Source organism: Phyllobates terribilis, unplaced genomic scaffold (genome assembly GCF_046119375.1).
Source record: "Phyllobates terribilis strain yellow unplaced genomic scaffold, ASM4611937v1 Scaffold_3758__1_contigs__length_70721, whole genome shotgun sequence".
NCBI lineage: Eukaryota > Metazoa > Chordata > Amphibia > Anura > Dendrobatidae > Phyllobates > Phyllobates terribilis.
Window position 1 is genome coordinate 50,061 of NW_027366511.1, and position 15,746 is coordinate 65,806.

The window sequence follows — 15,746 nt, forward strand, 5'->3', positions numbered from 1 at the left end:
CTCTTGGTAAAAGCTGGTGAACATACTAAGAAATAAGGTGATTTGAGTTGATTACTCTTACTTGCTTTCTGAATATTCCTTGCGTGACTATTTGTTAGACTCATTAGGATTCCAACTACAAAACGTGTGAGGATTATTATATATTTACAGTATGCCTTTGATTGATTTTAGTGACTTGAATTCTTCATGGTTACAGTCTCGCTTACTGGCTCTTTGAATGATTATGCATGTTATCTGGGTTAAGCGTGCGTAACTGAGTAACTCACTTTTAGTTCCCTTTGATGAATCATCTATGCCTTTCCGATGATGCCAAAATGGGGAAGAAAAACTGATACAAGGATTAGCTCGTTTGATTCCGATCTAGCACCAACGACCTTCAATTATAGTGAATTTTAATGATGAACAACCAAACACCGAATTATATGTGTTTAATGTGTTCATGACTCTCAAAACGACTTAATTACTCAATTAAACAACAAGAACTAGAAAGGGAAATGATAAGAAGTGAATGAACTATACACCATGGTCCAACCCATTGATTCCATTTGACCAAGAACCGAAAGCACTTGAACACAACCCTTTCTCCTATAAGTGATGGATAGACTGACAAAGAACCCAACAATCGATGACTCGACCCGTTGAACCTGATTGAAAAAGAACTAAGACCACCTGAGTTGCAAAACCCGTTCATCCTAACATCTAGAGCCATATCACACCGTAACCTACAATTCATCTCTCCAACTCTCAATTGGAGAGGATGTAAGGGAAGACGCCAAATGGAAACAAACAACCTGTTTTCTCAATCTCATTCAACGTCCAAATTACACCTAAAATTTTCCCTTAAATAGTCGATAGTGAGCCGGCCAATGAATGCTTAAAAACTGAACCGAAACTAACTTAAAATAAAGCAAATAAACCGGCTCTAAAACATGGTGAACCGGACCCAAACAACACACATAAAATACTTATGAAACACACTAAATCCAACATGAAATATAGTTTAAAATCATCATCATCTTCATCAATTTTCCTCCTCTAGCCATCCATAGCAAGGAGCTTCTATCTTGGCCTTCTTCTTAGCTCTACCTCTTGTTGATGGGACCATCTTGGCTTGCTTTAGAAAATGTATGAACTGACCTTGAACTCACTTTTAGTCCCTTAGATGAATTATATATGCCTTTTCGATGATGCCAAAAGGGAGAAGAAAAACGGTTTGGGTAGGTGAAGGATTGAGGTAGAATACTCTTTTCGTCATCGAAATTGAGAAGAATTTAGACCAACTCGGTCTAAGGGGGAATAAAGGTATACTTGCTAAGTAGCAAGATTTTGAGCAGTTTTCGTAAATCTGTCAAGTATCAGTTTAAGCTTCATTCCATATCTTAAGCTTAACTGAGTACATTTTTAAAATATATGTGCTTACACCGTTTAAGTGTTTCTCATCATCAAAAAGGGGGAAATTGTTAGTTTAAGCATGAGTAGCTTAAACATTCCGCTTGTTTTGATGATGATAAACATAGAATTGATGTCTTTTACATGTGACAAGCTTTCCAGGAATAGCTTAAGTAGATAGGAGAATAGCTTTGATGGAAGCGAGCAAGCTAGAGACTAGCTTTGTGCCTAGCGAGGAAAGTGAGTCTCGCAAAGGAGTGATGAATAAAAAAAGAAGAAAATAAATAAAACTCAGGTGAAGTATGTTGAAGGCGAAGGACTAGTTTAAAGCGAAGAGAGTCACTACGAGCTACTGAATCATCCGCTTCAACATTTGAGTAAATACAAGTGTATCCAAGTGAAGTGAAGAAGTGTCCCACGTGGAATCCATGCACCAGCGTGTAGAGTATTCAGGCACGGTGAAGGGAATGTCGTGAAGCTAAGGATAGGAGGATGTGTTCTTGCCTATGGATAGTGTCAGAAGAGGATCGCCAAGATGGACGAGTAAGAAGCGTTATAATGGTGTGGAGTGGATTGCCAGCGTGTATGAGTTTGCTGCTCAAGAAAAGAAGAAACACGTGGAATCAAGTGGAGCTACTTAGTGGAGCGCTCACACGGATTACCAACGTGTCACTCTTTGTTGCACTATTGTATAGGTTTTCCTTTCTTGGAGAATAAGTTAGAAATTCTATAAATAGGTGCAATAGGTAAATTGTTATTGCACAAAATTGAAAACCTCATAGTTGAGAGAGACTAGTGAGCTTAGGAGAAGCATCCCAGAGAGAAACACAAAAGGATCCGAAAACTAGGGAAAGTGAGTACGGATGAGTGTTTAGGGTGAAAAGCTAGTAATCTCAGGAAGAGCGAGTTGGTAAGAGTTGTAGCTAGAGGAAAGCTACTCTTATCCAACGTCGCTTGGGGGAGTGAGTGTGTCAACACACCTTAAGAGTAGAGAAGGATAATTTGTATTGTGCTGAACTCGGATTGTATTGAGTGGGAGAGTTACGAGTGTTGTAATTCTCTGATTTGATATAATCTAATATAATGGTGAGTTTCATCCCGGGCTTGGTAAAATTCTAGGGTTCTCACCTTGGGGAAAATATATTTGCATTTGAGCTGAACTTACTATCTAACAATTCTATGTTCGTATTGTGGCAAATCCCTTAATTCCGCATATAAAACATACTCTTTATAACTTGTTGTGTTTATAAAGGGGATTAGACTCGCTTTTAAAGCATTTTCAACTTCCGCATTTATAAAACACTTAATCTAGTCAATCGAGCTACTCTTTCATAAGAGTTTGTCAATTTAAGCTACTCTATCTTACTCAGCGGCGATTCACTCATATATTTACTCGCTGAATTCGATCCTTGTACACTAGCTTTCTAGCTACTTGTACATTGGGTATAAGAGTAAGTGTGACATTATTTATCATACCCATAGAAACCCACAACATCACTTCAAGTGTACCAACTTCATTGAACAATAAATAAGCAACAACCTTGTCCAATTCTTGGTTGATCTTCTTAGACTTGACCTTGTCATAGGTCCTTCAATGGAGGGAAGTTGAGGTTGAGGAGCTCGTTTGGATGGTCCTTCATCAACTACTATTTGGTAGTTGTGGCGGTGGAGGAATACTAGAACTTTCGGCAACGAGGATGATATTTCTGCTGCAAAAAAGGTGTTCATCCTTGTTGGGCCTCCAGTTTTGGGCCTCGTCCGAGACGGTTTGAATGGAGCCCATAAGCAGCGGATAAGTGAAGACGGATGCTGTTTGCTCCACGAAGCCCACGTGCCAAAAAATGCTCCAACAATTTGGATCCGAACGTTGGGCCGCTGATGGAAGGACGGTCTGTTCCGAGAATCTCGCCCACGATCCAGACCAAATCGGAACGTTATATATGTATTTGTTATTCATTTTTCCATAGACAAGTTAACGATTACAATTTTGCACTCTGTAATTCCGATATTCTGTACTCTCAAGCACATTGCTCCTGTAATCAATCACCATAATCAAACGCTAATACATTCAAAGATCATCTGATCGATCGTCGGATCCCATCTCTAAGGCAATTAAGTCCGATCTTACAATCAAGCTTTTTGCCCAAAACAATTTGGCACCCACCGTAGGGCCTCCGACCGATTCAGCCCTTCGAAATTCACACCTCCTACCATCACCCAATGACAACGCCATGATCGAGAAAAAATGTCCTCAGAACTGTCTGACGACCTGCTCCTCGACAACGACAACGCCATGATCGAGAAAACCCCTGAACCTCGGGATACCCTTCATCCGGGGGCAGCGTCGGATGAATCCCATCAACTGGCGGAGATGAGTCGCACCATGTAAGCCCTTCAACAAGAGCTTGCCGACCAGCGCCAGCGCCACGACACCCTAAGTCAGACTCTGGCCGTCGAAAATGCCAAGTTAACCAACAAGAATGCTTCATTGAAAACGCAAATAAAGTCCGTCGGCTCCAACACTCAAAGGTCTCGGAGAACTGGAAATCTAGGCAAAACACAAATCCAGTTGAACCTGGACGACGTCATCATGACCCCACATGGTGTAACACACCCCGAAATGCGTCAGGAAATCCATAACCTCATTTGTCAGAACCCCACTGTCATCGATCCAGGCGACACTCTCACTCTTGTGGTCCCGGAGACGGGACGGCAGACCGGTGTCCAACCATCGCAGAGTGAACAAGAAAGGAGGTTCAACCTTATGCTGACCCAGGCCCTGGAGAGGTACACAAAGGTGATGGATGCGCGCCTTGCCAGGATCCCGGGCGTCCCTCTCCCTATTGAAAGGGAAGACGTAAGGGGATATAGCGAAACCTCGTTCACCGAAGACATCGCAAGGGTTAGGATCCCTAAAAAGTTCCATACGCCCAATATGACACATTATGACGGAACGTCTGACCCCGACGAACACATCGCCCTGTATAAGCAAATGCTTACGGCGGCCTCTGTCTCCGAAAAGGAAAAAGGGGCAGTCATGTGTAAGATCTTCGGGACTGCTCTGTCGGGACCAGCTTTGACGTGGTTCACCCGACTACCCCACAGATCCATAGCATCCTTCGCCGACCTCGTCGACGCATTTAAAACCCAGTTCGCTAGCAGCCGCTGGTTAGAGCGGCAATCCAGCGACTGTATTACATTATCCAGATGCCCAACGAGCCCCTTCAAGAATATCTGAGCAGGTACAACAAGGAAAATGTGGCAATCCAGAACTGCGATGTCCCCACGTCGGTCCAAACATTTAGGCGTGGATTGATACGAGGAAGCGAGCTGTACAAAGAGCTCACCAAATACCCTTCTCTTACCTTTGAAGACGTCCAAGCTAAAGCACTTGCTCAGATACGACTCGAAGAGGACGAAGAGCTCTTCAAGGCTAGTCTAGGATTCGACCGCATTGACAGACGATCCAATAAGGAGCCTAGAAGCCACCCATACACGCGGGGAGAAAGGGGAAGACCTGATCCTACTCGCGAAAAGCCTAACGAATGGAAGGAACGCCCCGCTCTTCCCCCCAAGGTACATTCCTATAACTTCAGTATATCAACTGCCGAATTGGTCAAATCCCTGGACAGGTACACCAAAGACGTTAGATGGCCTAGGAAGAACGACAAGCCGGAGTTCAGAAAAGACGTCACCCGATGGTGCGATTCCACGGCGATCACGGGCATTACACGGACGAATGCCTCGCCCTCCGAAAGGAAGTCGCGCGCCTACTTTCCCTCGGGCATCTGAAAGATGTGATTTCGGAAAAAGGTAGGGCGACTCTCGAACGGAGGGATAAGGTAACATCTGAACGACCCTTATCTCCATGACCCGAGAAAATTATCAACTGTATCACCCGGGGGATCGGAGATATGCGGTATTACTTATTCCGCAGCCAAGAGGCACGTTAAAAGTAGGGTCATGGGCTCACCTCTGCCATCGGAATACAGGAATAATAGGACCGTCTCGTTGATTCCTATTACTTTCGATGATTCCGATGCTGACGGTGAAGACCATCACGACGGACTAGTCATTCCATTATCTATTTGGGAACTGCCGAATCCGACGTATCTTGGTAGACACTGGTAGCTCCACTAACATGATTAATCTAAGTACTCTCAGGGAAATGGGGCTAAGCGAAAAAGATACTAACTCCGACCAAATTCCTTTAGTCGGATTCAGTGTGAAGTCAAATATATACTTGGAGACATCGTCCCTGCCCGTCTATGCTAGGGGCGTTAATCTTCAGGAAAAATTAAAACGTGGTAGAATGTGAATCTCCCTATAATTGTATCGTGGGCAGGCCATGGATCCATGCAATGAAAGCCGTCCCTTCGACGTACCATCAGAGCATCAAATTTCCCACAGATTGGGGAATCTAAGAAATCAAGGGCGATCAAAAGATGGTCCAAGAATGCTATGTCGCTACCATGAAATCGACCGTCCGTGATAAGACCGATTAACAATTACAATTTCTGAGGCCGGGTCAATACATCGAACCAGAAAACCGAGAAAATCGATGAAGTGGCACTTGATCCAGCTTCCCCCGAAAAGAAAGTCCGAATAGGCTCCGATTTAGACGATCAAAGCCGTGAGCGAATCCTTACCTTCTTAAGAGATAACGGTGTCTGCTTCGCATGGTCACACGAAGACATGGTCGAGATAGCGCCAGATATTATTTCACACAAACTGAAGACAGATCCAAGCTTCCCACCCGTAAAACAGAAAAAAGGAGAAAGTTCGCCCCCGAACGAAACAAGGTAATCGACGAAGAAGTATCCAATCTGTTGAACGCGGGAAAGATCATAGAGGTCAAATACCCAGAGTGCTAGCCAACGTAGTGGTCGTCGGAAAGAAGAACGGAAAGTGGAGGGTCTGCGTGGACTTTACCGACCTAAATAGAGCGTTTCCTAAAGACTCCTTTCCACTCCCACATATCGACGCTCTCATTGACGCTACAGTCGGGAATGAAATGCTCAGCTTCATGGATGCCTTTAGCGGCTACCACCAGATACAGATGCACCCGGATGACCATGAAAAGACTACATTCGTAACCAGTCAGGGCACCTATTGTTACAAAGGAATGCCCTTCGGATTGAAAAACGCCGGTGCCACCTACCAACGACTCGTGAATAGTATGTTCAAAGACCTAATCAGAGATACGATGGAAGTCTACGTCGATGACATGCTGGTCAAATCTAGAAACAAAGGTGATCATGTCAACCACTTACAAGAAAGCTTTGACATCCTGCGACGGTATAAAATGAAGCTGAACCCAGCCAAGTGTTCGTTCGGAGTCTCCTCGGGAAAATTCTTGGGACACTTAGTCAGTGAAAGAGGTATAGATGCCAATCTAGAGCAGGTTTGAGCGATCCTCGACCTAAAGGCCCCTCGGAACGTGAAAGGCGTACAAAAAACTGACAGGAAGAGTAGCAACGCTCAACCGATTTATTTCCAAATCCTCAAACAGATGCAAACCTTTCTACGATGCGTTGAAGAAGAACAAGACGTTTAAGTGGGGGGAAGAACAAGATACAGCGTTCCAAGAATTAAAGGACTATCTGGCAAATCCTTTACTCCTCGCCAAACCAAAAACCGACGAGTCTCTTCCGCTTTACTTGTCCGTGTCAGGATCGTCCGTCAGCGCGGTCCTGGTAAGAGAAGAAGATGGGAGACAATTGCCATTGTATTACACCAGTCGGTCACTATTACAAGCCGAAACGAGGTACTCTCCCCTAGAAAAACTTGTCCTCACCCTAGTAACAACTTCCAACAAGCTCAAGCCCTATTTCGAGACCCATATGATCATGGTCCGAAACAACCATCCACTCAGAGCCGTAATGCAAAAGCCCGAAAACACCGGGAGAATGGCTAAGTGGATCATACACCTCAGTGGTTATGAGATCGAATTCGAGCCAAGAATGACAATAAAGTCTCAGGCTCTCGCAGATTTCGTAGCAGATTTCAGTCCGACCTTAGAGCAGGAGGCGGCTTGCGGGCATGTCGAGGTCAGGAACGATGAACCTATGGGTATCTGGATGCTACACACGGATAGAGCCTCCAACTTGAGGGGAATAGGGCTCGGTGTCATCCTGAAATCTCCTCGGGGGAATAATATAGCTCAATCCGTTCGATGCGAATGGGAGGCAACGAACAACAAGGCTGAATATGAAGCACTTATTTTCGGCCTACGCCTGGCATTGGATCTGTCCATCAGAACACTAAAAATCACTTGTCACTCTTTTCTCATTGTTAACCAGGTTCGGGAATCGTTCGCCGCCAAGGACGAACGGATGATTTTCGTACTTAGAAGTCGTCCAAACTCTTATGGCAAAGTTTTGAAGGGGTTAACATCCAACAAGTCCCCAGGGAACAAAATGCACAAGCTGATGCACTAGCCAACCTTGGATCGTCCCTGCATCCCGCGGAGTTTCCTATTTTTCCAATCGTCCACATCACCACCCCCGCGGTGCCTACCATTGCAAGCAACCTCGTCGAAGTCCTAAACATTAGCGACCAGAACGAAGAGCAGACTCTGGCGGAAAACGATTGGACGAAACCCATCATAGACTGGAAACTGAGGGACGTGCTTCCTAACGATAAACTGGCCGCAAAGAGACTGACGATACAAGCTTTATCTTACGATGTAATCGATTTTGTTCTTTTTAAACGATCAGCCTCGGGGCTTTTACTCCGATGTGTAAAGGCGGGCGAAGTCAAAAAGCTGTTACATTCCGTCCACAACAAAGAGTGTGGCAACCACACGGGAGGACGCAACCTTGCATGCAAGATAAGACGGCTAGGGTATTTCTGGCCCACCATGAATGCGGACTCTATGGAACACACTAAGAGATGTGACGCATGTCAACGTCATGCACCGGTCCCTCGTCAACCGTCAGAGCTCTTACACCCCACTCTCTCCCCTTGGACCTTCATGCGATGGGGGATGGATATCGTAGGCAAACTTCCACCGGCACCAGGGCAGCGTGTATTTTTCTTGGCAATGACGGACTATTTCTCCAAATGGATCGAAGCGGAAGCCTATAGAGAAGTAAAGGAAAAACAGGTCATTTCGTTCATTAAACGCAATATCCTATGTAGATTCGGGATTCCCTCCGAGATAATCTGCGACAACGGTTCCCAGTTCATCAGACAAAGAACTAGAGAATTCTGCATTTGATGGAATATCAACTTGGTCACTTCGATGCCCCGATACCCACAGTCCAACGGACAAGCAGAAGCCAGTAATAAAGTCATCATAAGTAAACTCAAAAAGCAACTGGAAGGAGCCAAGGGAAAATGGGCTGAACACCTTCCTTACGTCCTATAGAACCACTCCAAAGAGTGCAACCGAACAGTCTCCTTTCTCATTGGTATACGGATGTGAAGCTGTCATACCGGCAGAGTTGATGGTCCCTACGGCTCGTTATGGGCTACAACGCCAGCGCAAAACAACGACGAATTAACTCACAATATCGACACAATCGACAAACTAAGGGAGAATGCACGACAACGAACGATCATGCATCAACAACAAGTGGCTCAAAGTTACAATAAAAATATCAGAATCAAAGTCTTCAAACTTGGAGACTGGATGCTACGAAAAACTTTTCAGAATACCATCGACCCACGGGATGGGAAACTGGCACCTCAATGGGAAGGACCTTATTGCATCACCGAGATAATTGGAAATGGGGCTTACAAGCTCTGTTCCATCAACGGAGAAGACCTACCCAGAAGTTGGAACGCAACTCACCTTAAACGGTACTATTTTTAGGTACGCATGTATATTTCATATTCGGGATTAAATTCGAAGGTCAATTATCAAACGTCACAGTTATTTAATGGGTCAAAACCCCAGATTCTTATTCTTTGTCACTTAGTTCATTGCAGCAACCTCGAGTGCGAGAAGACTCACATCGTGGATCCACGCATTTACTACTTATACGAGCTCAACACACACATACAATCGATCGTTTCACAAGGGTTTGCAAACAGAGTTTGGCACGTCGTATCCTATGAACCTTATACTTCGTATAAGGTTTGTACAAAACCAAAACCTCCTATGCACTAAACAGCCTAGCCTACGTACTTTCCCCTTAGTTAAAACATTTACAAGTTGCAACTAACACATACAAATTTCAGGTTCTCATTTCCGTCTCGACGGGGATGGAGCAGAATCGGCACGTCGTACACCGCTCGCCTTGCACTCCTCACAAGGTACGGTCGACGCCATACGTTCAGACGACTAGCATCATACGCTAAAATATTAATACAATGCATCATGATGTTTTTGGCTCTTTCTCTCGCTTTGCAGGCCCCCCTTTTTGGTCAGGGATGAACGAAAGAAAAAAGATGCAAACTCAAAATAGCAAAAGCTAGCCCGTCCCTTGACGGAACAATTAAAATAAGTTCAAAACACGTGACCCGCTGTGGCACACGGGTCACCAAACCATTAGTCAACCTCCGCCACGAGGGTACAATCATTCATCACAAACAAACAACATCCAAACAGAAAAACATAAAGACGGACAAAAAGACAGAATCACTTGTTCTTGTTAGATTCGGGAGAAGTCACCTGAGTAGCACCGGCGCTGTCTGCACCCTCGTTACATCCGGAGTTTGCCATCTCCTCGTCCCCGCTAGCATAGCCGGCCATCTCGAGAAACTCTGAGTGAGGACAGCCGTTCGGGTATTCCTCGTCGAAATCCTTCCTTGCTTGAACGACGTCCCACTCGGCTTGTTTGCCCGTGGCAAAGTCCTCCATCATCTCGACTCTTGAAAGCTTGCCATAAAACGCGCTAAGCTCCAGTGCGGCCTCCACTCCCTCCTTGTCAGACCTTTACAGCTGTTCCTCCAACCGATCAACCTTCGCCGCGGTATCCACCTCCACACTTTTCAGCTTGGCCCAAGCGACAGCAAGTTCGGCCTCCAGAGTCATGATTCATCCTTTGCTCTTTTCAACTTCTGCACCAGCTTCCAGCAAACGCTTCTTAACCTTTAGACGACCAGACTGTAAATCCTGCAAGGCCTGCAAAAGAGCAACAACATTCAGGATCACATCTCAATATGTCAGTTCGTCGATGAACGAAATAGATTACCATGCCATCCAAGTTGCGGAGAGGGCCGCTTCTAGGTTCCCTTCGAGACTCCTCTTCTCGGTGGCGTCAGGGATGAGCATAGAGGAAAGGGCTTGGTTCAGGTCCAAGGTATCAGGCACCAGAGGCCTAGTCAGGTCAAGAACTTCCGGAGACTTCCTTTTCTTCGATTTGTCCTTAGCAGGGGGGAGGAGGCATCGAGGGTTCGGCCTTGACCTTAACTTTCATGGCCATCAGAGACTTAAAAGAAGTGGTGGCGGATCTCTTCCCAGATCGGGTTATGACGGCTACAACCGCATCATGCATAAACAAGTCAACATACCAGACGAAATAATTAACCAAATGAGGGAGGCGGTCGAAGGACTTACATTTGACAGGAGACGTCATCTTAACGACAGGGTCGGACGGGATACTTTTTTGAGCAATCACGTTCTCGAAAGTCCGATGGTTTAAAGGAATGTCGTCCGTTGCTTCAATTTTTGCTTCCAAGAGTGGATCGATGTCTTTCTCTCCTTTTGTAAATACTACAAAGCAAAAGAAGTAAGATCAAGATCTCGGACGAAGAATTAACTCAGGGAACGAACACTTACCTGGCTTCTTCCACTGACTCCTCAAGAAAGAGTGGCCTTCTCCCAGCCCCAACAAACTGATCTCCACAAAGAAATACTGTTGTCGCGAGTTTCTGTCGTTGGCATCCAGCTTCTGTATGATCGGAACGCAGTTCGGGCGAGCGCGGAAGCAGAATTGTCACGAGCGCAGACTAAGGGGATAGTACCAGTAATCCAAGGCGGCAAAATCAAAGTTCAGATCGAGATAACGCTCATTCAGGCGGTTGAGCATGCGCAACAGCCGCCAGCCGGACGGCATGACCTGTGTCGGGGCTAGGTTCCATTTCTCTTGGGTAACCTGCACCAACTCCGAGAAAGGCCATTTGATTCCGATAGAGAACGGGTAGAAGTATAAACATACTCAGCCCGGCACGACTGAATTCGCTCTTTCGCCTCTTCGTGGAACCCTGGCAACGGTTGAAAGAGGAAAGCCAGCGCCTTTCAACAAACCTCCAAGCTCCGCCTGCGTAACGGTGCTAGCCAACATCCCAACGTTTGGAATAAGCGAGCCTCGACGTGTTACCCCGGGAGAAGGAGTTCTCTCCACGAACCCCTCTTCTGATGCTTCCTCACTGGAGGAAGAAGCATCCCGGTACGAAGCAGGCTCCGGCGTTCGCCCCCTCGGAATGTAGGTTACGACACGGGACTGGGAGGTGGTACTTGAGGAGTCGGAAGCTGTGGCGGATCCCATACAAACGAAAAGGCAAGAGAAAATTTCAAAACAGAGGAGAAACTGTACCTGGGAAGAAGAGAGACGGTGGGAGAGGATGATTTTCAGACTCGTCAAATCACCTCTTTAAAGAACCACCTCGGGCTCAGACGAATCAGAGGATGGAAGGCTTTGCCGCGTACATGTGGACGGTGGATGAAGGAAGTGGAAATTCAATCGGCGCCCGTTTGAATTTACACTTGGGGCTATTGTTGGGCCTCCAGTTTTGGGCCTCGTCCGAGACGGTTTGAAGGGAGCCCATAAGCAGCGGATAAGCGAAGACGAATGCCGTTTGCTCCACAAAGCCCACGTGCCGAAGAATGCTCCAACAGTTTGGATCCGAACGTTGGACCGTTGCTGGAAGGATGGTCGGTTCCCAGAATCTAGCCCACGATCCAGACCAACTCGGGCCGTTATATATGTATTGTTATTCATTTTTGCCTTAGACAAGTTAACGATTACAATTTTGCACTCTGTAATTCCGATATTCTGTACTCTCAAGCACATTACTCCTGTAATCTATCACCATAATCAAACACTAATACATTTCAAAGATCATCTGATCGATCGTCGGATCCCATCTCTAAGGGAATTATGTCCGATCTTGCGTTCAACCTTTTTGCCCCATAACAGTCCTCTCCAGAAATATGGAGTTCACGACAGCCCATAAATCGGTTGGCAATCGGTTGGTGAGGCAAGGAAAGAGGACCGACCAACAAAGGTAGACTGTCAATTGGGAGCGACCGCCCATAGTTTGGCACTGTTTGAACATAGATGGATCGTACAAATCGGCATCAGAGCATGCTGGGGCCGGTGGCTTGGTCATAAATCATCTGGGTGAATTTATTTGTGGGTTTGCGACTCAGTCTGATTGTTTCTATGCATTTTAGGCTGAAATGCTTGGCATGGTCTGAAACTAGCGAAAGAAATGGGAATGAGCAGATTAATTGTGCAGTGTGATGCGGTAGAGGTCGTCAAACTGATGCAAATTGGTAGAACACAAAACAGGACGACGGATTGACTGGCTAAGGCACACACCGACCTGTAAGACAACCCTATGATCATAACCTCCCCTGTTACGTGACATTCTTGTATGTATTCCTATGTAATGTTTTAGCTTTCAATAATATTAAGGCTCCAACCCAATCCTTCTGCACATATTTTTTTTTCAAATTCAAATTTCATGGACATTTTAGCACAACTTCTCCTCTTAAATATAGAGAACTGTTAAATTGATTTTTGTTTGTTTGAGAGAAATGTTAACCTGATAAAGATAGAAAACAAATAATTGACTAAGAAAGTTTTAAAATAAAAGTGATTTGATGTAGCCTGTGTTAATTTTGTTCCGTGAGAAAAACAAACTCATCTTTAGATGAGATATTGCCATATTGGTCATCTATGATGGGTGAGAGATCAAATCCCAAGCGTGACTAAATTAATGGAGTCGGAGCTCCGACCATCCATAAAAATGTCGAATAAAACAACAAAGAAAAGCTTCATCATCAGCTCCAAAGGACTAAACCGGTATTGGAAAACCTACAAATGGATCTTGTATGCATCAACAAGTCTCTACCTCCTCTTCTCCTCCACCCTCCGATACGACGTCGTTTCAATCGTCCCTCATGACGAAATTAAGATCTACGTCTATCAGCTTCCCCGGAGATACAACTCCGATTGGCTCCTATCGGACGACCGTTGCAGCCGTCACCTGTTTTCCGCCGAGGTCGCGCTCCACCGCGTGCTATTGAAGAGCCCCGCTCGCACCCTCGACCCCTTTAACGCCGATTTCTTCTTCGTCCCAGTTTACGTTTCCTGCAACTTCAGCGCCGTTAATGGCTTCCCGGCGATCGGCCATGCACGCTCCCTAATATCCGATGCTGTCCGTTTCATCTCCGACTCCCTCCCTTTCTGGAACCGCTCCTCCGGCGCCGATCACCTTTTCGTTGCCTCCCACGATTTCGGCTCATGCTTCCACACCATTGTTATTAATTCTTGCTAGCTCCAATATTTTCAATTAACATTCTTCAATCTATTTCGGCTCATGCTTTCAATTTTATTCAGGAGGATGTAGCTATGACGGATGGGGTTCCGGAAATTATGAGGAACTCTGTGATTCTACAAACATTTGGGGTACAATATGAGCATCCATGTCAAGCTGTGAAGAACGTGGTGATTCCTCCGTACATTCCACCGGAAAATGTAAGGTCGACACTGCAGAAGTTTCCGTTGGACGGTCACCGTGATATTTTTGCCTTTTTCAGAGGAAAAATGGAAATCCACCCCAAAAACATCAGCGGCCGCTTCTACAGCAGGTAAAATTTGTTAAAAAAATGGCTTCAAGCAATTCATTTATTGATTAGCAGTTAAAAACAGGGGTGTGAGGACGAAGATTTGGGAGCATTTCAACCGTGACATGCGTTTCTACCTCCGTCGGAAACGGTTCGCCGGCTACCAATCGGAGATGGCACGATCAGTGTTTTGTCTTTGTCCGTTAGGGTGGGCCCCATGGAGCCCTCGTCTTGTGGAATCGGTGGCTCTGGGATGTGTACCCGTGATTATAGCTGACGGCATCCGACTCCCTTTCCCCTGGGCTATCCCCTGGCCGGAGATCTCCCTTACGGTGCCGGAAGGCGACGTCGCACAGTTGGGAGAAATTCTGGACCACGTGGCGAGTACGAATCTCAGCGCTATTCAGAGGAACCTTCGGGACCCGGCGGTGACTCGGGCCCTGATGTTCCACGATCCGGCTCGAGAAGGAGACGCAACGTGGCAGGTGGTAGATGCCCTGTCCCACAAGATGGACAGGTCATATCGCATGTTAAGAGTTGACAACCAATGAGGTGTTGACATGTGGGGAGTTGGAATTTGACTCCCTGCATTAGCGATCGCGGAGAAATATGGAGGACATATTGGTCTTCTCTCGCAATGCTACTAGAAGAATTGAAGAGCGTGTTGTGTGGAATCTTCGGACATACGAGACTGCTTTTCTACGTTTCTTTTATGGAGATAGATTTAAAGAGTATTAATAGAAAATTTCGGTTATAGATGTAATTTAGATTTTATTAATTTATTGTGATGATTTAATTAGTTGTTTTTTAGAGTTTAGTTTTTTAATTGATTATTTTTATTATATGTTTTAAGGGTATGTTAGAAAAATCGAGTACTAATTTTTTAATTTAAAATTTTGTTCCTTAAACTTTGTTTACTAGAGTTTTTATCTCCTTCCTTAGGTGTGGAAGACTAAAATTTAATATAAAATTATTTATTTTATTGAAATATGAGATAATGAAATGAAAGGATTTTGGTAATAAAAATGCATATAATATATTATTATACATTATAAAAAGTTACATGTGTTACATCAATATATGATTATATGCCTACATTAAAAAGTAAAAATATAAAAAGTGGTTATTTGTGGAGGAAAAGTATCTGGTAATAATACATTCATAAGGTAATAAAAAAGAATGAATCTCAGCCGTTGATTTATTGCCAGCTGTCCACGATCTAACGGCCGGTACTGTGCGCGTGGGGGAAACATTTGCGCGTCCCCGGTCGTTAGATCAAGCACAAATCAACGGCCCAGATTCATTCTTTTTTATTATTTAGTGATTTATTATCACCAGATTCGGACCCTTTATTGAATGTTCACGTATAATGTTCTACACAAATACAAATAAATTTCAAATATAAATTCTATATTGTAAATTAATAAGATCCAAATACAGTAAAGATATAGCTAGAAATATGATTCTAGAAACCGGTAGAATGTTGTCATAAAAAGAAAATGATATGAACAAAAAAAATAATATGTAACATGGTTTTTTCAAATGGACTATTATTTTTGAAGTAGTTTTTTTTCTTTTGAAATGAGCATCTTCCCTAAATTTATTATGAAAT

General features: G+C 44.7%; 1 protein-coding gene across 1 annotated transcript; it reads left to right on the plus strand.

Annotated features, from left to right (window-relative positions):
• The first annotated feature begins 11,367 nt into the window (after positions 1-11,367).
• Positions 11,368-14,685, plus strand: LOC141248594 (uncharacterized). Its single transcript, XM_073669383.1, has 6 exons — positions 11,368-11,480; positions 11,562-11,729; positions 11,813-11,943; positions 13,478-13,827; positions 13,908-14,158; positions 14,220-14,685. Exons 1-6 carry the CDS (start codon positions 11,368-11,370, stop codon positions 14,683-14,685), a joined length of 1,479 nt encoding a protein of 492 aa, XP_073525484.1.
• Positions 14,686-15,746: the final 1,061 nt, after the last annotated feature.

Excerpts from the sequence above, each read along its gene's own strand:
- LOC141248594 (XM_073669383.1), top strand. The coding sequence starts at position 11,368 with ATGCGCAACAGCCGCCAGCCGGACGGCATGACCTGTGTCGGGGCTAGG. Across the intron at positions 11,481-11,561 it reads TTGATTCCGATAGAGAACGG|AGGAAAGCCAGCGCCTTTCA; the intron begins GTAGAAGTATAA and ends AACGGTTGAAAG. Across the intron at positions 13,828-13,907 it reads GCTCATGCTTCCACACCATT|GAGGATGTAGCTATGACGGA; the intron begins GTTATTAATTCT and ends AATTTTATTCAG.